Source organism: Micromys minutus (genome assembly GCF_963924665.1).
Source record: "Micromys minutus genome assembly, chromosome: 5".
In the NCBI taxonomy this organism is placed as follows: domain Eukaryota; kingdom Metazoa; phylum Chordata; class Mammalia; order Rodentia; family Muridae; genus Micromys; species Micromys minutus.
The window spans coordinates 46,180,652-46,203,113 of record NC_137974.1 but is presented as its reverse complement, the minus strand read 5'-3'; the positions used below and the strand labels follow the sequence as shown (position 1 = coordinate 46,203,113).

Genomic DNA, 22,462 nt, shown 5'->3' with positions numbered 1-22,462 from the left:
TTCCAGTGAATATTGTGACTCAGAGATATTTTTAGATACTGGGTCCCCCCGTGTATCGCATGAGAGCTCAGGGATTTTTGTGTTTGGGGGCCATTTTTTAAAGCTTTGTCGTTCTGTAGGGTTGAGGTTGAGTTACTTCACCCAAGTAACTGAGAGCCACAGTTCAGTGCGTGTGTGCGTGCCTCACAGGCGGTCCAGCCGTGGGGAACAGATTTGTTGTGTTATTTATTTGGTTTGTCCTTGAAGTGCTTAGGTCTTTTTTTTGGGAAAGAAAGAGCTCTCAGATACTTGGGTAGAGAGGGATTTTTATTGGAGGGTGGTGTTTGTAGCTATTTTTTCCTGGCTGGAGAGCGGGTCATGCCCTCCCCTCTTCCCATTTCTGCTGTCCTTTTTAGGCCTGGAGTTGCTGAAGGCAGGTTCTTTCCTCCAGTGCATACTGGGTGCTTCTTAGATTAGCTTTCTGTCCTGTTTTCCCCACAAATACAGCTGTTCTTATGGGGCTGTGGTTTGGAGTTTGGGTTGAGAGATTACAGGGCATGGGTTTTGGTTGCGTTGTGGTGGTTATACACGGTAAGTGCTCACAGTCGGATGCAGAGGCAGGAAGTATGCTAAAGTGTGGAGTAGGCGCCACTGTCGGACCTCACGGACCGTTATTTTTGGACCTCGTGCCTTTAATTTTTGCACTTGACATACAGGGCAAAGGTTTAACACAGATGTGTGGAGGTGAGGACCGGGGAAACTCATCTGTGCCAGCCTCTGCCATGGTTTAATGTTTGATTTCTTAATCCGATAGCAGCGAATTGCTCTGAAGACCATTTCTAGGTTCTGAAAGGCACAGTGGACTTGAACCCAGAATCTGTGCTATGGTTCAGATAAGGTTTGAGTGTGTGCTCCAAGGCTTCTTGGAAGCTTGCTTCCCCGCATGACTGTGTTAAAAAGAGGTAGGACCTTTGTGAGATGGGGGGAGGCCTACTGGGAATTGCTTACCCTGAAAAGAGATGGAGGTAGGAATGTGGGACACTGGTTGGTCCTAGAGAGAGAAGGAGGCTAAAGAACAGTGAGGAACCATCAGCAAGGAATTCTGGCTTCTGCCTGTCTTCTGGGCTCCTTCTTGCCATGTTTTCCACTCATTTATGCATGTGCTTTCTGTATGATGCTACATGTCACGTGACACGGTCAACGGAGCCCAGTGCTTATGCTTTTGACCATCAAAACTGAGCTAAGTAAACATCTCTGAGACTTAGCCTCAGGCATTTCGGTATAGCTGCAGAAAACAGACTCACGGAAATCCACGAGGTTTGCTTGTATTTCACTTGCCGCCTGTAAAGTGGAGGTCTGGAGGCTGGGGACGGGAGTTCTAGCAGAGATGCTTTTCTGGTGGTGGTTGTCTGAATGACTGTATGTATTGTTTTAGACTTTTTTTTTTTTTTTGTCCTTTACCTAATGGGAAAGTAGGTTGGGAACTCTGCTTATTCAGCGGTATTTATTTAGGATTGCAAACCTCCCAAAGGGTTGCTTATTTAAGTCTGTCCTTAAAATACTTTAAAGTGGCTGGCGTACTGTTTAGCACTGGGGCTGGAGGAAGGCAGTGCCTGGCAAACACCAGCTCCTAAGTGCTGGTTGCCGTGACCAAAGCGTAGTGCAGTCAAATGTTGCCTTCTGTCTTGCGGCTGGGCAGAAATAGGCCCGTGGTCAAAATCCATGAGGGCGCTGGAGACGAGAAGCCATGGCTCTGGATGGTCTCAGGGAAAGTCTGCTTCAAAAGGCCATGCTTAGGGGGGCCGGCCAGCACAATCTTGTTTTCAAATGTAAGATTTTACTTTTCCGCTGTGATGGCCTTTCAGTAGTGATGGCATATCATTGGCCGCACCGCCGAGCATCAAGGCAGCAGCAGCTGTGTGTGTGTGTGTGTGTGTGTGTGTGCGCGCGTGCGCTCGTGGGAGTATGTTGCTCACCGTTTTCCACACTCTTGGGGATTCAGTGGTGGATGCATTAACCCTGGGCTTCAGGAATGCTGCCTACAGTACACTAAGTAAATAAGGCACCTCATGTTGTTGAGGTCTCAGAGCTTGTCTCTGCCAGTGTTTGCTTCAGGAAGTGGTAAGCGTTAGGCTATTTGCTTCTTGACCTATGATTCGTCCCTAGACAGATAAACATTAATTACAAGTGTGAAGCAACCGGTCTGATGCGACCTTGAGGGCTTTGTCCTGATCACGCAGGCATCCTTATTGCTCAGGTGGGCACTGTGGGGGAGGAAGGACGCTGCACGAACAGAAGCAACCACCGGACTTCTCGGCAGCCAGGGGCTTCTCGTTCCTTTGGAGGCAGGATCTGTGTGTAGGCTGGCCTTGAACTCAATCCTCCTGGGAAGTTCAGGCACGACAGCGGTGGCCATCGCCTATCTCAGGGTACATCATGAATACTGGCCGTGTTTCAGGTTGTCTAGAGGAAGACCAGATGTAAAGTGTGTTCAAGTCACGTTTCGAATCACAGCGAAGCAGTTCTTGCAAGGTTCACTGAACACGTAGGCTGTCACCCTGTAGCAGGTATTTTCCCAGAAGCACAAGTTGAAGAGGCACAGGAAAAGGCACTTTGCCCTTAGGAATCCTGTAGTCTTTTTGTATAAAGATGGATCAAGTGTGGCTTCCTTTTAAATAGCTTTGCTGAGATGCATTTGAGTACCAGGATGCTCTCTTTGGGTGTGCAATTCAGTGACTGTTCTGAGGACGTCACCAAATGATGGACCTGTTCCGTGCAGGTTGTTTCACACCCCAGCCCAAGAGCACAGCGAGTCTGCTTTGTGTGTTGTGGCGCAGTAACTTTGCCATCCTCTGGTTTTTTTGTATGAATAGAGAGACATGCCACTGGCTCTTCCCATACAGTATGAAGATGGTGGCCCTGAGCTCATCTCAGTTGTTTCTGTGTCCATGGTCCTGGGAACAGGACCTGGAGCCCTGGGCTTGCTGGGTAACTGCTCCACATAGCTACGTCCCTAGCCCTCTCCCCCCTTTTCATGGCTACAAAGGTTCTAAGTAGTCTGCAGCCCAGACAAGTTTGTCTGTATTAGTCTTCCTGATAGCTGGGGTTTGCAGGCCTACAGGCCTGGGCTCAGTTTAGCACTGTCTGTCTCCTCCCTTCTTTTGGGACAGTGTCATTAGGTGGCCTGAAGACCAGGCCTCAAGCTTACAAGGATCTGTCTGTCTCTGTCTTGCCCCACCATGGCCTACCTCCACTTAGATCTTGAAATTGTCATGCAGCTTTCTTTTGGAGTGGTTCTGTTTCTCTGGGCCTTCCGACCACCTGGTGGGCAGCATCGTAAAAAATGGGAGCTTTGCAGAAATGACTTCCTGTAGAGCCTGGCTTAATTGGACCGAGACCTTGGGCCCTTCCGGACCTTGTAGTCTGATTTCCTAAGTGCTGGGGGCTTCCGGTGAGGCCTCAGGCCTGGGAGTGGCTGGAGCTGAGTGGAATGCTGCTAACTCTAGCAGCTGCACGCCTGTCACCTGTGAGCATCCTCCCTTGGCCTGGCCTGGCCTCTTCCTCCTCAGAGCTGAGAATCTGATGGGGGAGTGTCTTAGTCAGGGTTTCTATTCCTGCACAAACATCATGTCCAAGAAACAAGTTGGGGAGGAAAGGGTTTATTCTCTGTTCATCACCAAAGGAAGTCAGGACTGGAACTCAAGCAGGTCAGGAAGCAGGAGCTGATGCAGAGACCACGGAGGGATGTTACTTACTGGCTTGCTTCCCCTGGCTTGCTCAGCTTGCTTTCTTATAGAACCCAGGTCTACCAGCCCAGGGATGGCACCACCCACAATGGGCTGGGCCCTTCCCCCTTGATCACTAGTTGAGAAAAAGCCTTACAGCTGGATATCATGGAGATATTTCCCCAACTGAGGCTCTTTTGTCTGTGATAACTCCAGCCGTGTCAAGTTGACACACAACCAGCCAGTACAGGGAGTTTGGGTTGGTTCCTTAGTGTGTATGTAATGAGGCAGTAGGATGTTCTAGGTTAGGAGAGAAGAGTGCTAGCAGCTACTTGCCTTTGAGCATCCTCCTAGGATGCAGTGTCTCTTCTTGCTTACTGGCCCCTTGCTGGGTCTTTGTTCTACAAACAACAGGAGCAGTACCTAACTCTGGAACTCTTACTGATACACCCAGCTGACCATACCTGTCTACTGTCTGGCAGGTTCTGTTCTGTGTTAACTAGCTCAGTTAGGGGACAATTCAGAGCAAATAATACAGTGGTACAGAGGTTAAGAGTCCATTCTAGGGAGGTCTTCCTGCCTCAGGTGGACTCTGACAGAGGCGTGAGGGTGAGCGGTCCTTCCCTATCTAAAGTCTCCTGAGAGGACCAGCTGACCTTTTGCGGATTCCTGTCACTCTACTATGAAAACCAGTGTCCTTGATAAACAGCCTGTCCCACAGAGCTGGGTCTGAGGGAGTCATGGCGAAGCAGAGCAGGAAGAATGCTTTTTAGGGTTAACAGAACTATGCCAGTCAGTATTCTGGGTAATGGACTTGCTCTACACTTCTGGAATGCTGCTAATAATACAATAGACAACGTGGGTTTTGGTGCTGGTAGATGGCGCACCAAGAACGCTTCTGGAAACTGGCATTTTCTGGTGTTCTTGGCCATAATCCCCTGTATAACCAATCATGGGCCTGGTCAGGCAATGTACCGGTTGTTCCGTATCAGCCATCTGGTGGTCTGGTGCAGGGTTTGCTGCTGCTTTTAGCCAGCATCTGTCAGCTCATTGGCTTGTGAGCAAAAAGAGGTGTGTGTGTATCTGTCGGTGTGTGTGTGTGTGCGCGTGCATGCGTCTGTTTCCCTGTGCCCTGAATTCTGTGCCTCTTATAGAAGTGAAGACCCAGTCTTGCATGTCACCACAGAGTTCTCATTTCTCTAAGCAGTTGCATGGGACAGCTGACTGGGTGCCTCAGGGTTTCAGTGAGAAGCAGGACTTGGCTAACACTGTGCATGGCATTCTTGCCTTGTCCCTGATGCCCCACCTAAGCTAGAGCAGAAGGTCCTCATGCTCAACAGGTGTGTACCAGTGTGTGAGCCTTTGTAGTGTAGCCTCTGAAAGCCAAGTTCCCCGGGTAAAGGAGACTCATTGATTGAAGTCTGCCTATCCCTGGCTTGGCTTGGTTTCTAGAATGCTTGGTTTCTTGACACTCACTGTTCCTGCTTTCATAAAACATTCATGGGAAGGTGAGTTCACCTGCAAGGTGGCATCAGGTTTCACTCCCCGGTGGTGTTAGTGTGAATAGGGTTTGCTTTGCCAGGTAGGCATCCCTGGAATCCGGTGAGCTGTGGGGTATGTGGTTTCTACAGTACTTTGCTAAACGGTGCTCACCGCCCACAGAAGACCCAGCTTTCACCCCACTCTGGGCTGTGCAGGATGGGATTGTGCAAGCTTTGGCCTCGGATTTTCTGCACCCTGCTGTGAAGTTCCTGTTCCCTTCTCTTGGGACTGTTCTGGAGTGCTTTTAAGTCAGCCCAGCATGTTGCCTTCTGGAGGGGGTCTGCATGGTGAGCCTTATGTGCTCTGGCTGCATATACACGCAGTATTTCTCATGGCTCTTGTTGTTTTGCATTTTTGTGTTAATAAAAAGTGCTAATATTCATTTACCAGCTAACTATATAATTTATTTGTGATTTTTTTTCCCCCTCCAAACACTTGCCCAACACAGTAACCCTGGCTTCATCTCTGGTCTTGCTTGGTGTCTCCAGGAAAACCCTGACCTCTATTTTTCTCTCTCTGCCTCTGAATGATTGTTGTGTGTGCCGGGGTGTGCGTGTATGTATGCATGCTTGCAGTATGCGTGCGAAGGTCGGAGGAGGACCTTGTGTCCTGTTCTATTACCCTGCCTTACTCCCTTATGATGGGGTCTCGCTGTGAACTTGCAGGATGGCTAGTAGCCATGAAGTCCCAGGAAGCCCCCAGTATCTGTCCTCCACAGAGCTGGGGTTACAGGTTCTTGTATCGCTGCACTCAGCTTTTATGTGGGTGGCCACATCCGAGCCATCTGTTAGCTCCTAGCCCTTGGGCTACCTCTCTCCTCCATTCAGATAGGCTTTGTTGGAAATTGCATAAATAACCACTAGGGGAGCTACAGAAGTTTCCATCCTTGGGACTTGGGTAGCAGTGTCCCCTGGGTGGGGATTTGGTTGGAGAATTGTGACCACAGGCTAACTGAAGCCCAGAGCTTCAGTCCTCAGGTGTCACATGGCTGGAGGGGTTATGGGAGGTAGAGAATGCCCTGGGCCAGCCTAGAAGTCTTTGATTGACTTCTGCCAAGAAGCAAGAAGTACAAGATCTAGTGGCTGGACCCCCGTTTGCCCTGATGTTCCTAGCCTTGTTTACTTTCTCATGACCTCCCAGAACAATCTCCTCCCTAGAGTAATGGGGTTGAGGGGTTGGGGACAGACACAGGAACACAGGCTAGGAAGAAGGCCTGCTTTCTATGTTGTATCTGTTTCCCTATGCCATGCCTGCCACCCCTGCCCCTGATCCTCCACACCGTCGTTGGCCCCGATTAGTTTGGAACTGTCATGAAGACCAGGCTAGTCTTGAACTTGGAACTCCATTGCAGATCTATTGGAGTGCTAGGATTTAAGGCATACACCCCAGTACTCAGCTTCCTCCCCACTATTTATAATGTTTTTTAAACCAGAATTTACTTTGTTCTTTCAAACTGTGATGTTGGTGCTGGAAACTGAACTCAGTGCCCTGGTGCTTGTAACTGCTGAGCTATCTCCACAGTTCCGTGCTGTCTGGGGACAGTCTTGTTGCATAAATGAGGGTGGTCTAGAATGTGGGTGAGCTCTTCTTCAGTCTCCTGAGTGCTGGACTTGCAGGACATCCACTCTCGCAGCATGGTTTCATGGTCAGTGGGCGTTGAACATCGGGTGGCTGGTGCTGGCAGGAAGACCCCTGAGTAGCAGGAGTCTTTTAGTTGTCTGGAAACAAGTCTCTCCGTCCCAACGTTTCTGCCTGTCAATTCTGTCGGATAATTGTTCAGGTTTTCTTCCAGATTCCTTGGTTCTGGGGTAGGGGCTGAGTTTATCAAAGCAGAAGGTGAGATGACTTTCGTGTCGGAAGGGGCTCAGGATGAAGAGCCGCCACCGGCCAGATACCCCATCAGTTTGTGAACAAGATGGCGGTTATGTAGGCTTTACTTTTTTTTTTTTTTTTTTTTTTTTTTGTGCAGTCTTCTTTTAATAAGGGTTCAACTTCTCCAGCCCACCACCCTGCAGAGGTGGTGGGAGAGAAAAGTTATTAGGACATGGGGGAAGTGGACCTGCTCAGTGATAGTTCTTTGGGGGTGAGCTCAGTTCAGTCCGGCAGCAGCTGCAGACTCCTCTAGACGGGCAGACGGCACACACCATTTGACACAACTAACTTCCCAAAGAAACTAGAAGTTCCCACTTCACAGTTGACCTTGTAGAGTTTGAGAGAGGTCTCTGTGACGGGGAGCACATTTCTGTATGAACCCGCAGTTTGGGTCTCATTTAAATGGCGGTTCTTTAACAACGGCACTGCCTCTGAGAGAGCATTTGATACTGAAGAAGAGTGCCAGTTCTGTGAGTGTCTTTGAGCCGTTTTGCTAAAGATAAGATTGTGCTGGTTCATGGGGGTTCTTGTTGTTGTTTTGCCAACCTGATACAAACCATGGTTGTCTGCAAGAGGGGACATCAATTGAGAAAATGCCTCCATTAAATTGGCCTATAGGTGTGGCATTTTCTCGACCACTCAGATGATATCATCATCCAGTCCTGGTGTAAGAGAGCAGGCTGAGCTAGCCTGTAGGGCGCTCTCCTCTATAGCCTCTGCCTCTGCTTTCTCACACAGTCAGCTATCAGGACATGGATGTCACTTAACACTTTCCTCTCTGAATCACCCAAGCCAGTGTTCTATTACACCAGTGGGAGAGTGAGCCAGGGCAGTAATTCAGTTGGTCAATGAAGGTTTATAATGGACCATCTTCTGGGCTTAGGTAACACAAGGTCCGCTAATTCTTGACTGCTTTGGTAAGTGCTGGAGAGAAGCAGTTTTAAAGGAGTTTAAGAAGAAAAATGTGTTTTGGTCCACATCCCTGCTCCCTCCAGCCATTCTCACTACCTCCTGTGTCACTGTGGAATGATGTCATCAGTGCATTGATCCACTGAAGAAGTCAGCTGTCAAGATTCAGCTACTCTGGGTAGGGCCACCAGTTTTCGGCAAGCCTTCCAATACATGAACCCCTTTGGGAGGCTCTTAACTTAAATCGTAACACTGGGTATGGGCTAAGCCGCAGCTGCGGGTGAGCTCAGGGTGCAATGGTAATTGGGCTGCCAGGCTGGCTCCTGTAGTCTGGTGGTCTCTCTTCAGATGTTCCAGGAGCTGGGCTGAGAGTTTTGTGGGCGTTGAAGCCTTCCAAAGAGTGTAAGCTCATGGTGATGCTGTGTTCACCTCCCCTATGGTTTCTGTTTGGTTGGTCCAGGCTGGAACAGGGAGGCACTGAAAGACTCCTTTTGGAAACACAGGTGGAGAACCTTTTCCTGGCAGGGAGGGCTTCCTGGTGAGGTTAGCCAGTCAGTGTTCCTGAGGTCTGAGTGTTTTGTTGGTTCTGTTCTCTTCAGAAAGGGTAGAGAGGTGTGTAGGTGACAGGCACTGTGGGGTGGTGGTGATGTCCACCCCGAGCCCACCCTTGCATTAGAACCTGTGAGGATGAGGTTCCAAGGAGGAGAAAGCACCACACAAACCCATTCCCTAGCAGGAGTTCAGAGTGTCCTGGCTCTGGGAGGGTGTTAGGAAGTTCCCCTATTGAGTCATGTCATGCCATGTCTGGGACAGGCTGCTGCATAGGACACAGGAACTCACTTGAGGGGCTCCTGTAAAGTGTAACTGTGACCTCAGTTGAAATCTTTGCAGAGGTGACACTTGCTCCGGTAGCTAGGAGACTGGGGCCTTCTTCCTTTGATCTGTGTTTGGGATGCTGCAGAGATTGCTCATGGCAGTTACATTGTCCAACAAACTCCCCTGATAAGAACATTTGTTAGTTCTTTTCTGGTTTATATGCTTTTTGTATGTGTCAGGAGTTTCTAAAAGAACCGTTCATGTGTAGGCTGATTGAACTTGCACCTTGGGCAAGCGAGAGAATTTCAGGTTGACAGACTCCACCTTGTAGAACTGTTAGGCCTAATTTTCCCATTGGCAGCCTCTAGAGATAAATGCTCAGCTTAATTCTGTGACATGGAGTTCCAGGGGTTTTATTTTTATTTATTTATTTTTTGCTTGCCAATTAAAGATTTGTTACCCATGAGAAAAATAATTAGTTCAACTGGAAATAGTTCAGGCTAAGTAAATAGTCCAGTCGTGTATGTGTGTGTGTGCGTGCGTGTGTGCGTGTGCGTGCATGCTTTGCCTGTGTCCTGCTCTTATTGAGGCCTGAGTGCTGCTACAGTGAGATGCTTGCTGCTGTCCCAGGGCTTTGCTGGATCCACACCTTTTTCGGAGATGGAAGTCACAACGTCACATTGCCTCTAAGCATAGCTTGCTTTCTTAACAAACTTGTTCTGAGGAGTTAGAAGCATGTTGAGTCTGTCTCCAGGGCGAATATCTTACCTAACCACAGTTCATTGTGGGAAACAGGAAATGAACGGTGGTCTTATTGTATAGACTTAGGTGCAGACCTTGATTCAGATTTCACAAGCTCTGCATGCACTTTGGGTCACATGTGTTTTGTGAAACTACCACCGAAGCTGCCTATCTGGTACCCAGTTCTCTGACCCCATATGCCCATCAAACATGGATCTCATCACCATCTCTTGAATTTTGTCACCTTGGGGATTTTCTACAAAGGAAGTTAGATGTAACTGCTGGTTACTTACTTGTGTACAGCGTCAGTTGGGCGGTGAGAGGGTGGGTGGAAAGGAGTTCAGAAGTTCAGGTTCCCAAGCTGTGACTTCAGCCTTCAAACCTTTACTGGCATCAATCAATGAAGTAAACAAACCATGGGCTCTCAGGAAGGTTGTTGTTAGAGCAAGGGCAGCCTCTGGAATAGGTTAGTTGGGGAGGCCAATGCAAGGGTGAGCAAGTGAGGGTTTTTACAAGAATGATGGGTGTAGTTTTACATGTAAGGGTAAGAAAGGAACCAGGGACAGTTCCTGGCTTTAGGGACTGGTAGGTAGTCAGAGGTATTGATGGCCTGGGGTGGGAGAGTCAGGTTCACAGGACTAAATTTAAAACGAGGAACAAGCTCTCCCAGGGGTCTGCTGGTGTAGGACTGGGCCAGGCTGGATGAATTGCATCTGGTGAGGGTGAAGCAGGGATTCTCTGATCCAGTTCACCTTCAGGAGGCAAGATGCTCACCAGGTTCAGAAGGGCAGAAGATTGCCATACCTTCTGTCAACTCATGCCCTTGGTGTTGCTGCAGGAATGGTGCTGTGGCATAGAGCAGGCACCAAAATGTCAGCCAAGGCAGGGACAAGCTGGGGAAAGCTTAGCTTCCCTGATGTGTGTATGTGTGTGGTGCATGTTTGTGGTATGTGTGTGCATGTATGTGCGTGTGTGTGTGTGTGTGTGTGTGTGTGTGTGTCTGTGTGTGTGTGTCTGTGTGTGTGTGTGTGTGTGTGTCTGTGTGTGTGTGTGTGTGTGTGTGTGTGTGTGTGTGTGTGTGTGTGTGTCTGTGTGTGTAGTGCTTGTCTTGACTGAGCAGCCTGGTGCTCTAAAGCTGAGTAACGGAGCTGATGAGGACCATATCTTTCACTGTCAAAGCAAAATGGGAGTAGCTTACTCAGGCTCAAAATACAAAGTACTTGAGTCATCATGGAACTATTTTAATGAATTCTCTCAAGGGATCTGAAGTATGGTAAGTACTGTAGGCTGGGCCCAGAGGGCAGAGTCATGCTCCTTGAGCTCGGTAGGGACTGTGTGTGCACCCTTCATCTTCTCAGAAGCCTCAGGAACTATCTGATGGTGTTGTCCACCCAGCAGCCTGCACTGAAAGGTCAGGTTCTGCTTCATATTAGCTGTGTGTGGGGGGAGGGGAGGGAGAGCAAGAAAGGGGGAGAGACAGACAGACAGGGAGAGGCAGAGGAAAACAGAGAGGTCCAGACATAGATGGAAGAGAGACAGGCAGGCAGACAGACAGACAAACACAGAGACATAGAGAGGCAGAGGCAGACAGAGACAGGGAGGGAGACAGGCAGAGGCAGACAGACTTTTTAGCCACAAGGATGGAGAACTGAAACATCCACGGTTGGCTTTCCCAGAGGCAGAGGACCTGTCTATAATGGGGACATGCTATGCTCTCAACTGCTCTTACTCATGTTATTGAAACCTGTCATATTCCTGGGTCCATGTTCAGCTGCTCCTGGACTTACCTGCACAAATGGAAATTGTCCCAGGTTGAGATTATAGTTAGAACATAACGCTCTGACCTACAGGGTGATACAGTCGGGCAGCAGGGTCTACCACGGAATGCCAGCTGTTTGCCATTGTGACCAAAGACTTGAGTGTCAGCTGTACTCTAGCCTGTTGCTCTGAGAGGATGCTGTGACATGTCACGAGCTGCCAGGCCTATATGGTGTGTGCTGCATGTGCTAGACATGCACAGACCCACATGCTCATCCCCACAGGCCATTTTCGTTACATGATTGGCAAATGGAAGTGAGTCTGATACCAACCCTCATATTAGGAATGATCTGAGCTAAGCCTCTCTGCCGTCACTGTGCCTATATTCAGACTTTCAAAGAAGAGGCGACCACTTAAATGTGAAAAAGCCAGGAACATGTGTCTTCGTTTATAATTCTTTACTAACATTTCTGTAGGGGTTGTTGTGGTTTAGGTAAGAATGGGTCATATATTTGAATTCAAGTTGGTTTTCTATCGAGGAGAGGTTAGTAGGTGTGGCCTTGTTGGAGGAGGTCACTGGACTCTGGGCCTTGAGGTTTCAAAAGCCCATGACAGATCCAACCTCACTCTCTCTGACCTCAGCTTTCCAATGAGACCTTAGCTCTCAGTTTCTGCTTCAGTGCCATGCCTGCCCGCCCAACCTTGTGCTCCCTGCCGTGACAACCATGAACTAACCCAATGAAGCTGTAAGCAAGCTCCCAACTGTAAATGCCTCTATGAGCTGTTGGCCATATTGTCTCTTCACAGCGAGAGAGCACTGACTAAAGACATTTATTACCGTCTTGACCAGATGGAGGATTGTAACTTTTCACAATGAATGGTCAGTCGTTCGGAGTAACTGAAAAGTAGAAGTTTCCTTTGTGTGTGTGTGTGCAAAAAAGCAAGAGTTAAGGGTAAAAGAGTTGTAGTTCTGGGTGGTAAACATTTCTGTGGCTTTCCTCAAGTCTAAGTAATTTCTGAGCATCCAGGTTGGATTTAGACGGACCTTTCCCGTAGAAGTCCATAATGGCATAGCTCCTTGTTGGGACCTGTTGTGCCCTCTCAAGAGTGAGGGCACAAGCCCAGCATTTCAGTCTGGTGCACTGGGTGTGGCAAGTCTCATCCTGTGGACTTGGCTGATTTTCTGTAATTACAGGCTTTGGGGGGGGGGGCAGGCTTTAGCTGTTCTGCATGAACCCAGTGCAGAACTTCTGTGAGGTGTTAACTCTAGGCTCTCCTGGTACTCTGGGCATGCGGCAGAAAGTTTTAACAGTGTTCTCAGGCCAGTTTGCAAGCCTGGGTTGGATCTGGAACACTGTATTTGCTGTTTATTTTGATTAGTTATTAAGGGTTATGAGCTTTATATGATTAAGTATAATAAGTACTTGAGCTTTTCCAGACCTTGCTCCAGATTAAAGAGAGCCAAGATAAAGTTTGGATATGAGTGAAGGTCAAGAAGTTAGACTTGAAGTTGGAGGCAGGTCCATGGTGGCGGGGACAGCTGAGAGCTCACGGGGGATGGCAGGAGCCTTTTGAAACCTCCAGCCCGCCCCTAGTGACACACCTCCTCCAATCAAGACCACACATATCCTTCCCAGACAATTTCACCAACCGGAGACCTAGCATTCAAACATAATGGAAGCCATTCTTATTCAGATCACTCTTCCAATTGTGTGTGTGTGTGTGTGTGTGTGTGTGTGTGTGTGTGTCTGTCTGTCTGTCTGTCTGGTGTGTGTGGTGTGTATGGTCATGTGTGTGTCTCTCTGTGTGTGTCTATCTAGTGTATGTGGTGTGTATGGTTGTGTCTGTGTGTGTGGTGTGTTTGGTTATGTGTGCGTGTCTAATGTGTGTGGTGGGGTCTGTGTGTGTGTGTGTGAATCTAGTTTGTGTGGTGTGTATGGTCGTGTGTGTGTGTGTGTATCTGTCCAGTGTGTGTGGTGTGTATAGTTGTGTGTGTGTGTCTGTTTAATGTGTGTGGTGGGGTGTGTGTGTGGTATGTATGGTTGTGTGTGTATCTGTCCAGTGTGTGTGGTGTGTATAGTTGTGTGTGTGTCTGTTTAATGTGTGTGGTGGGGTGTGTGTGTGGTGTGTATGGTTGTGTGTGTATCTGTCCAGTGTGTGTGGTGTGTATAGTTGTGTGTGTGTGTGTTTGTCTAGTGTGTATGGTTGTGTGTGTGTGTGTCTGTCTAGTGTGTATGGTTGTGTGTGTGTGTCTGTCTAGTGTGTATGGTTGTGTGTGTGTATCTGTCTGTCCAGTGTGTATGGTTGTGTGTGTGTGTCTGTCTAGTGTGTATGGTTGTGTGTGTGTGTATCTGTCTGTCCAGTGTGTGTGGTGTGTATAGTTCTGTGTGTCTCTGTGTGTATCTGTCTAGAGTGTATGGTTGTGTGTGTATCTGTCCAGTGTGTGTGGTGTGTATAGTTCTGTGTGTCTCTGTGTGTATCTGTCTAGAGTGTATGGTTGTGTGTGTATCTGTCCAGTGTGTGTGGTGTGTATAGTTCTGTGTGTCTCTGTGTGTATCTGTCTAGAGTGTATGGTTGTGTGTCTGTCTGTCCAGTGTGTGTGGTGGGTATGGCCATGCGTGTATACTCTCTAGGGCTGTGGCTATGCTGAGCTGGAGAGTTGTAGGGCTCTAGAGGCTAAGAGGACAGCAGGTGACTGTGCTTATGCTGCTGCTCCAGTTGGCCAGGAACAGGGTTTTTCGTGTCTATGGAGGTGTCCCTAGAGACCTTAGTTGAGAGCTATGTGGTCCTTGAAGGCTTGGCCTTGTGAGCTGAACGGGGTCTGAAGAAATCCCAAGGCAGGCCCAGGTTCTGGGGCCACAGTGAGTTTGGTGTTGGCAAGAGCAAGCAAGACTCAGGAGCCTGGGGCTGCGGGCTTGGCTGGGCTGCCCGGCTGTTTATGTAGCAAGTTTGCCTTCTGACATCAAGGGCTGCGTCACATACACATGCACAGCACGCTCCTCTCCTGCTGTCTCCCTTCCCTCATGGTACAGCACCCGACGTCTGCTGCAGACCGTTTTCTCCTGAGTAGGTATGGGAGATGTTCCTAGTGGCTGTGAGTAGGCCAGGACGTGGTCATTTGGGCAGTGCCTGGTTGTTAGCCTCACTTCATATTAGCTGTCTCATCGTGACAGACAAGGCAGGCCAGGCAACCTCTAGTGATTCTGTGGGTGCTGGAGCAGACCTCATGTGTATGTCAGGACTTCTTCATTTGGGGTCCAGGAGCTGGCCACATGGGTCTCACCTGTGGCTGGGCAGAGCTGAGGTACATGTGGGGGTGTGTTCAAGGGTATCTGGGATTGGTAGACAGATACCCTAGTAACAGCGTCCCTTCACTGGCCTCTGCAGTATTGGGGGGCCGCTGGTAACTTGTTTTTAAGTCTAAAAAGGAAGCCCTAGCTTTGCTCATGAGGATGGAGCAGAAAGATGGTTGCTCTGCTCCGTGAATCTCTTGCTGCTCTTAGGCTGATTTTGCCCTCGGTCCTCAGGAGTCTTTTTCTAGGAGCAGTCCAGAGATGCTGTCTCAGGGAGAGTTACTTTGTGTGATATCTAGTGTGGCCTTGGTGTCTCCGTCACCTGATGACTTCCATTTTCACTCTTGCTATCTAGGCTTATGGATATAGAGGAGAGAGAGGCGGTCCCCCCCCCCCCCCCAGCTTCTTCAGCTTAGTCTAGAACGTAAAAGTGTAAAAGAGGAGAGGCTCGTGATGGGGCTGCTCACTTCGGTAGGGTGAGTGACACAGTTGTCTGTGGGAAGAGATTACACTTAGAAAGCAAACTGTTCTGGAATTCAGACTTTGGGGGTGGGGTTAGCTGATAGTGTGGGGTTGGCGTAAGCATAGGGACAGAGAACATTTTTTAGGTCAGCTGGAATGCTTAAAAAGTGTAGATTGTATCACATACATGCACACGCACACCACACACCAAAACACGCACACACACACATACCACACACACCACACAAAACACACACCACACACACACAGCACACACAGCCATCACTAGGTCTGATGTTTAGTGTCCTGGGTGATTCTGTTCAGCTGTGTGTGTGTGTGTGTGTGTTGGGGGGAACCTGGGAGGAGGCATAGAGAGAATTGAAGGCCTGGGCTGCAATCTGAGTGGTTTCCAGGATTGAGTGTGAAGATTCCTTTGGCACCAGGGGATGGAAGAAGAGCTGAGGGCCATTTGTGGAGCCCAAGGGACTGGAAAGTTACAAGGGACAGAGGGTGTGGCTGATGAAGCTCAGAGGCAGGACACTGCATCACTGGTGACCAGAGTTGCCCCTGTGGATGGGCAGGCAGGTAGGCAGGCACAGGGGACTGTCAGGAGCCTTCAGCAGAGGAGCCTGTGAGGTGTGAGGACTGCTGAGGCCAAATGGGGTGCTTCTTGTCTGTCTGAAGGGGGAGGAACCTGAGCATGCTGCCCTGGGCGAGGAGCCAGTAGACGGGGCCAGGTGGAGGGAGAGCTGCCCAGAAGCCTTGCTGAGAGAGGAGGATGGAGTCCAGAGTCCCAAGGTTAGGATTAGCCTTGAAGAGAAGGAAGGCCACCCCGCTTCATCCAGGAGGGAAGGAGGTAAGAGGCAGCTTTGAGCTTCTGAAGTGGATAGCAGCTGCCTGTCTGGGTTTGATTCTGCAGGAGGGACACCTCAGGTCTTACTGCCTAGCTGCTTGTGTGATGTGGGATGAGCAGATAGAGATGCCCAGGTTGAGTTGAATGAGATGCTGCCCCCACGCTCATTCTTGGGCGCTCTGGGGGAATATCCCCCAAAATGGTTTTGAAGGGTGTTTACCTGGTAAACTTCTTGAGTCTAGAGATAAGAGAAATTTTAGGGTAACCCACCAGCTTTCAAAATGGCCCCCACTTCGGGAGATGACCCTAAGCTCTGAGTGCTGTTCTCATTCTGTCTTGGAAAATGGAGGGTCTTGGAAAAACTTAGGAGTGTCTGAAATACACTGGTCCTGGCACCCTGACTGAAGACAGCTGTTGTCCAGGTCAGTCACCAGCACAGTCCTGTGCTTCAAGTGCAGATGAATGTGGGTGGGGGTCTGCTTAGCTGTGAGCCAGGGAGGTCGTGGCCAAAACTGCAGTCTTTGTAATTTCCTTAAGTGGTGTATGGCAGGGCATTTCATCCGGCCGAACACAGAGTGGGAAGCAGGACCTCTTCTCCCTCTGTTCCTTCTTGGTGGTACCTCTGAGGTACACGGCACATTGTGTACGCATGGCTTTGATGCCACTCCAGATGGTCAGTAGGTCTGCAAGGATGTCTGAAACTGTGGGTACTGTGGGTAGCCTCCTTGTGAGAAGGGGCTACCATGACCGTTCGTGCCTGGTTCTTGTCATACAGCATAGCATAGCAAGGCTCCCAGGTTACACCCTCATAAGCCAAGTGCTTGGGACTTCAACTCTGAAAGCATGTGAGTGGCTGGCACCTAGCTACAGACAAGCAAGGTCATTGCCACTGTGCTGCTGGTGTTGGCAGTGTCCTGTGCTCGTGACCTGTCTTGTCATTGCTTACGGATAACTATCTTCCCTTCTCTTTCTGTGCCTTCTTCTCAGCCACCCCCACCCCCTTGTTCTCTTTCTTGCTCCCCAAGCCAGTAATGGAGTTTGTTTGAAGAGAAAGTATTAATAAATGGCTCTCCTTCCTTCCTTCCTTCCTTCCATCCATCCTTCCCTCCCTCCCTCCCTTCTTTCCTTCCTTTAAAAGGATGGCTCCATGGGTATTTTTAAAAAAAGATATATTTATTTTATGTGTATGGGTATTTTGCCTGATTATACATCTATGTGCACCAACCGCTTCCATGCCTGGTGCTACAGATCCTCTGGAACAGGAGTTACAGACAGTCATAAGCCACCGTGTAGGTGCCTGGGAATGGAGCCTGGGGTCCTCTAGAGGAACAGCCCCTGGAGTCCTCTAGAGGAACAGCCGGTGTTGTCCGAGCCATCTCTCCAGCCCCTAATAATAGACTTTTAAAGATCAGCCGGACATCCTCTTCTTTCTGTGGTCTGTGGGAAAGCATGTCCCTAAGACTGGCTTTCTGTCTCCTAATGTCCTTGGGGTTTGCAGGTTTTAAGGTACCGTGAGCATTTTGTTCTCGGCAGGTGCTTGCTCTGTTCCCCATTGGGACACAGAGCCCCTCAGACTATTTCCAGATGACTCTAGCACTGACAGTGACTGTCCCTGCTGAACCCTGGGGCAGGACTGTCCTGACCTTCCTTGCGCATGGGGACTAGATATAGTCCAGCCAGCCTTCAGTGCTCTGAAAGTTCTTGCAAGGTAACAGTGTTTGTGTGCAGCAGAACAGTAACTGTTCTCTGGGGTCTGGCTGTTGTTGCACTGAGAATAGCTAAAAATGGCTGCTAGTGGGGCTTTCTTTACTGGGTAACAATTAGGCTATGGATTCTCTTTCCCCATCTGGGGGCAGGACATGTTGGAGATGGTTTGAGAGGCACACTATAACCTCTGACCTCTTCCTGTCCTGTCTGTTTGAACCTAGGGACTCACACCTAGGGCAGGCCTTCTGCCAACCCAAGAGCAGTGTTTTAAAACAGCCAAATATCTACACTGATGCATCCTAGTACACATTTGAGCTTTGCTTTCATTGTACAAAATCGCAGCTTTTTTTTTGCCTTTCGTTTTTTTTTTTTTTCTTTTTGCTTTCATTTCTTTTGTCCCCCTCATGCCCTGTTTATTTAACCTACACGTTCGTAAGAAGCAGCCTGGCCCTTGTCACAGAGAGCAGTCCATCCGTCCCTCCAAGGCCTTGGAGAGCACACGGGTCAGGTGATGGACCAGCCGGGGCTCTGGGAATACTGATGTTTCCTCCTCTCTTTCCCACAGAACCTGAAGGCAGACCCAGAAGAGCTTTTTACCAAGCTGGAGAAAATTGGAAAGGGCTCTTTTGGTGAGGTGTTCAAAGGCATTGACAATCGGACTCAGAAAGTGGTTGCCATAAAAATCATTGATCTGGAAGAGGCCGAGGACGAGATAGAGGACATTCAACAAGAGATCACGGTGCTGAGCCAGTGTGACAGTCCGTACGTCACCAAGTATTACGGATCCTATCTCAAGGTAAGGCTTAAAAATAACGCCGGGAGAGCGGGCTGGAAGGACTGACAGCGCAGCAGGCTTTCAGAGCAAGGAGAGATGTACTGACCTTCGTGTCCAAGAGAACCCGGCACATCGAAAGCGCCATGCAGAGTTTTACCTTGGGTAAAAGCAGTTGGCCTTCTCATTCTCTTTCAGAGAAGAAACTGGGTTGGACTTTGTTGTTGAAGCTGTTGATTAATTTATAATGGTAGCCAACAAGACATCTTGGTATCCTAAACCGTGCATCTTGATGGCTTAAGTTATCAACTATGGTTTAGGTTGGTGCTGTTTTTATGCTGCTGAGGCAGCCGATGTGTCTACCTTCGGCTTATAGGAACACTAGGAATGAATGTTCAGGTACAGCTCACTGACTGTGGCAGAACACTTTACACACTCCCTGCCCTTTCTCTGTCCTGTGGATGGTAACAAGTTGTGTTAACTGTGGTAGTTGGCTGACCTTTTCATAGGGGTCACTAAGACCATCGGAAAACTCAGGCATTTACTTTATGATTCAAAACAGTAGCAAAATTACAGTCATGAAGTAACAACACAAATAATTTTATGGCTGGGGGTCACCACAGCACAAGGAACTGTATTAAAGGGTCACAGCATTAGGAAGGTTGGGAACCACTGTATTAGTGTGTTCTGACCCTGCTTGGAAGCTCTCTCTCATGGTAGATGTTCACAGGATCATCATCCTCGAGAAAGCTTAGGGTGTGTTCAAGCCCCCCCTGGACAGGAGGCTTCTCTCTGAGCTCATAAAAGCAGTGCCCGTAAAAGTGGAAGTTTAGAACATAACCAGTACAATAAAACCTTGAAATGATTTGTTTGTGGAAGCCTAGACTGTGTTTAGAAGTGAGCATTTGCGAAGGAACTCCTGTTCCTTTTCTGACCATATCTGCTGGACACATTTGGTTCTCGTGGAAACGTAATGGTTGTCGGTGTGAGGCTGGAGTTTCTGAGGACCATCGATCGGCACAATTATTATTAGGAAATAGAAATGAGCTGCCAGTGCTGTTTTGTTGAAACGGTGAGGAAGGACAGCAGTATATAATTGTCACACTTACGTAGCTTGAGAGGGTCCCCGCGTGTTTGTCTTATGGGGAAGCAGCCCCCACGTAGAGATAAGAATGAGAACCCAGATCAGACTTGAGGGGTTGGGGGAAGTCTGGAATAGGTGGCTTATAACCAGTATATTTAAGCTCAGCACAATTTAGGAAACAAGTTTTCCAGAGTAATACAATTCCCATTGTGCATGGAAGCATAATTATACCGAAACCCAACTCAGGGTAGTGTCATTTCTTCCAAGAAGATGTGTTCTAGAAATACACTCCCTGTACTAGCTTAAGGGCCTAAGGGTCTGTCTTGATCTTGGTCATACAGATACCGTAGAGGTCATTTGGGCCGTTAGCTACTTCTCATTCTGGCGGTGGGAGCCTAGGAGAGCTTCTGGCTACAGGGGTGTTTAGTTTGCTGGTTCTACGTTTTCTGAAGTGAAGAGAGTGACTCGTGGGGTTAGAGGTCACTGGGCTGAGACTTCCATCATTTGGTGTGTGAATGCTAATGAATTTTTTTTTCTTAAATCCCTGCTTCCTTATTTGTAAAGTGGAAAAAAAAAATCATGTACTGCAGGGTTGTAAAGATTAAATGCAAGCGTAGTCTAGGAATGTAAGGTTGCTCGGTTCCTTCCTCGTTAGGTTTCTTATCTCTTAAGACTGGAAGGTTTCTGCGAAGGTAGTTTAGAAGGTAGTTTACGGTGAAAGTGCTTAGCGAGTCAAAGGCCAGTGGCAGATGCTGGCAGGCAGAGCCAGTGCTGGGAAGGAGATGGAGCTTGGGTCCTGAAGCTCGTGAGAAGAAACCGCCAACGGTGTTAGCCCAGAGTCCTGGCTGGGTTTCATGGAGGTTGCTGGTGCGTGCAAGAACCTTACCTTTTGGTGATTTGTAACTGGATGGTTACGGGTGCTGTAAAAACTCTTTGCTGTTCTTTACTTCTAATCTAGTCAAATACCCATCTGAAGTTAGGAAGTTTTGGAGGTAGGGTCAGGGAAAGGTGGAATTTTTGCTCATAGTGAATGAATCTTCTTTTTATTTTTCTGGGGATTGAGCTCAGGGCCTCTCACTTGCTAGGTAAGTCACAATCAAATCATAGAGCTGTTTTGTAGATTATCTTTTCTTCCAAGGTTAAAGACTGGTAATTGTGGAGGTGACTTTTAATCATCAACTTTGCACCATGTAGACTCACCTGGGAAGAGTCTCTCTGAGGATCACATATATTCCAGTGTCCCCTGTACTTGATGGGATGTGACCAGTTGCTTCCTGTCCAGAGTGGTACTGTAGGGAGAGGCTGCACACTGCATCCAGACTCTCAGGCTCATACAGAAAGCCTGGAAACATCCAAAGGATGAGGCTGTACCATTGAAATGAAATTCACTGTTGGTTAAGTGTTTAATTTGGGAGAAATTAAACCAGCTAGAATATTAACTGGAAGCTGCTACCTCCTCTCCCCCTCCCCCTCCCCCTCCTATCACAGACCTGGCCAGCACCTGGCTTTCTACTACTACCGTAATACCATATACAAGGTCATTTGGAGTTGGGTGAGTAGAGGCAGGACCAGGAAATCCTGTGGTGTTAGCAAGACCTTGGAGAAGTCAGGGGCCACCCCGCACCCTCTGTGCTGACTTTCAGCAGTAGAGTCTGGTTGCTGTCTTTGAGGGAGATGCCAGCCAATCAGACCTCTGTATTCAGTTTAGTGGTCACAGCTAGGTTTCTCTCTGATCCTCCAGCAGGGGCTCCACCAACAGGTAGCCCCTCAGGCTTCCTGCAAAGTTTGGGACCCTGTTATGTTTGATGTGCCTGGCACATAGTGGGCTTTTGGCAAATGGTGACTTAAACTTTTTTTTTTCTTTGTTTTAGGTATTATCTCAGTCAAATGACCAAAAATTCATGTCTAAGGTTCATTGTAGTGTGCTAAAATGGGGTTTGTCCTGTTCTTATTGGTCTTTGGTCTCTGGCATGATTCCAATTCTAAAGCAAATTGGGTGTGAGGCCCCGGTAGAAGAAGGAAAAGATACGCTTTTCACATCCTCACTTGCTGCAGTTTCTTGTCATAGTGTCATTAAAAACCCTTTCTTGCCTCATGGGGTCACAGTCTTTGTGGGTTCAGATACTAGGTTTACCAGTGAGGTTTTAAATTTTTTTTTAAAATCGGTTCCTAAAAATTGCTAGGACATTTTACCCACAGAAGTTGATGTGGAAAAGGTCCCTGCTGAGTTCTAGGAAGGGCCTGCGGGTACATTCCACACCTCTTGCGGGAGTGACAGTCCTCTGTCTCTGGGCTCTCAGGCTTCTTTTCCCCTCCTACCCCAGAGGGCACTGGTAGTTGCCTCAGATGTACTGAAAGACAGTTATCTTAGCTCCAGGAGACGCTGTAGATAGCCAGTGTCTGTTCCTGGCCAGGATTGAGTTCCTCAGAATAGTTAATGGCCACTTCCCTGACCACAGACATTCTAAATTACCTACCCTCAGCTCCTGTATGGAACCTCTGTGCTGGCTAGTTCTGTATGAGCTTGAAACAGTTAGAGCCATCATGTTGGGAGAGGGAACCTCAGTTCAGAAAAAGCCCCTACCAGATTGGCCTGTGAGCATTTTCTTGATTAATGTTGGAGGGCCCAGCTCATGGTAGGCAGCACCACCTCTGATGGTCCTGGGTGCTTTTAGCAGGCCGAGCAAGCCACCAGGAGTAAGCCGGAAAGTAGCATTCCTCAGTCAATGGCTTTTGCCTCAGCCCCTGCCTTGAGCTCCTGCCCTGACTTCCCCTGCAATAAACTCTTTCCCTCCTCAAAGTCACCTTTTAATGATGGTTCCTCACAGCAGTGAAAATCCTAACTAGATGGGGGAGTGCCCCTAGTGTGCCCCCTGTGGTTCTCTGCCTTGCTTGCCTTTATGTCTGGAAGAGTTGGTCTTGCTGCAGGAGGAAGGGGATCCTGTTAAA

General features: G+C 48.6%; 1 protein-coding gene across 1 annotated transcript in view; it reads left to right on the top strand.

The window, feature by feature from the left end:
- The window catches only part of STK24 (serine/threonine kinase 24), a 93,653-nt gene that overhangs the window by 27,256 nt on the left and 43,935 nt on the right, over positions 1 to 22,462 (top strand). The window contains exon 2 of the mRNA XM_080916916.1: positions 18,223 to 18,453. Coding sequence (XP_080773042.1) covers positions 18,223 to 18,453 — 231 coding nt within the window. The remainder of the gene's footprint in view (positions 1 to 18,222; positions 18,454 to 22,462) is intronic.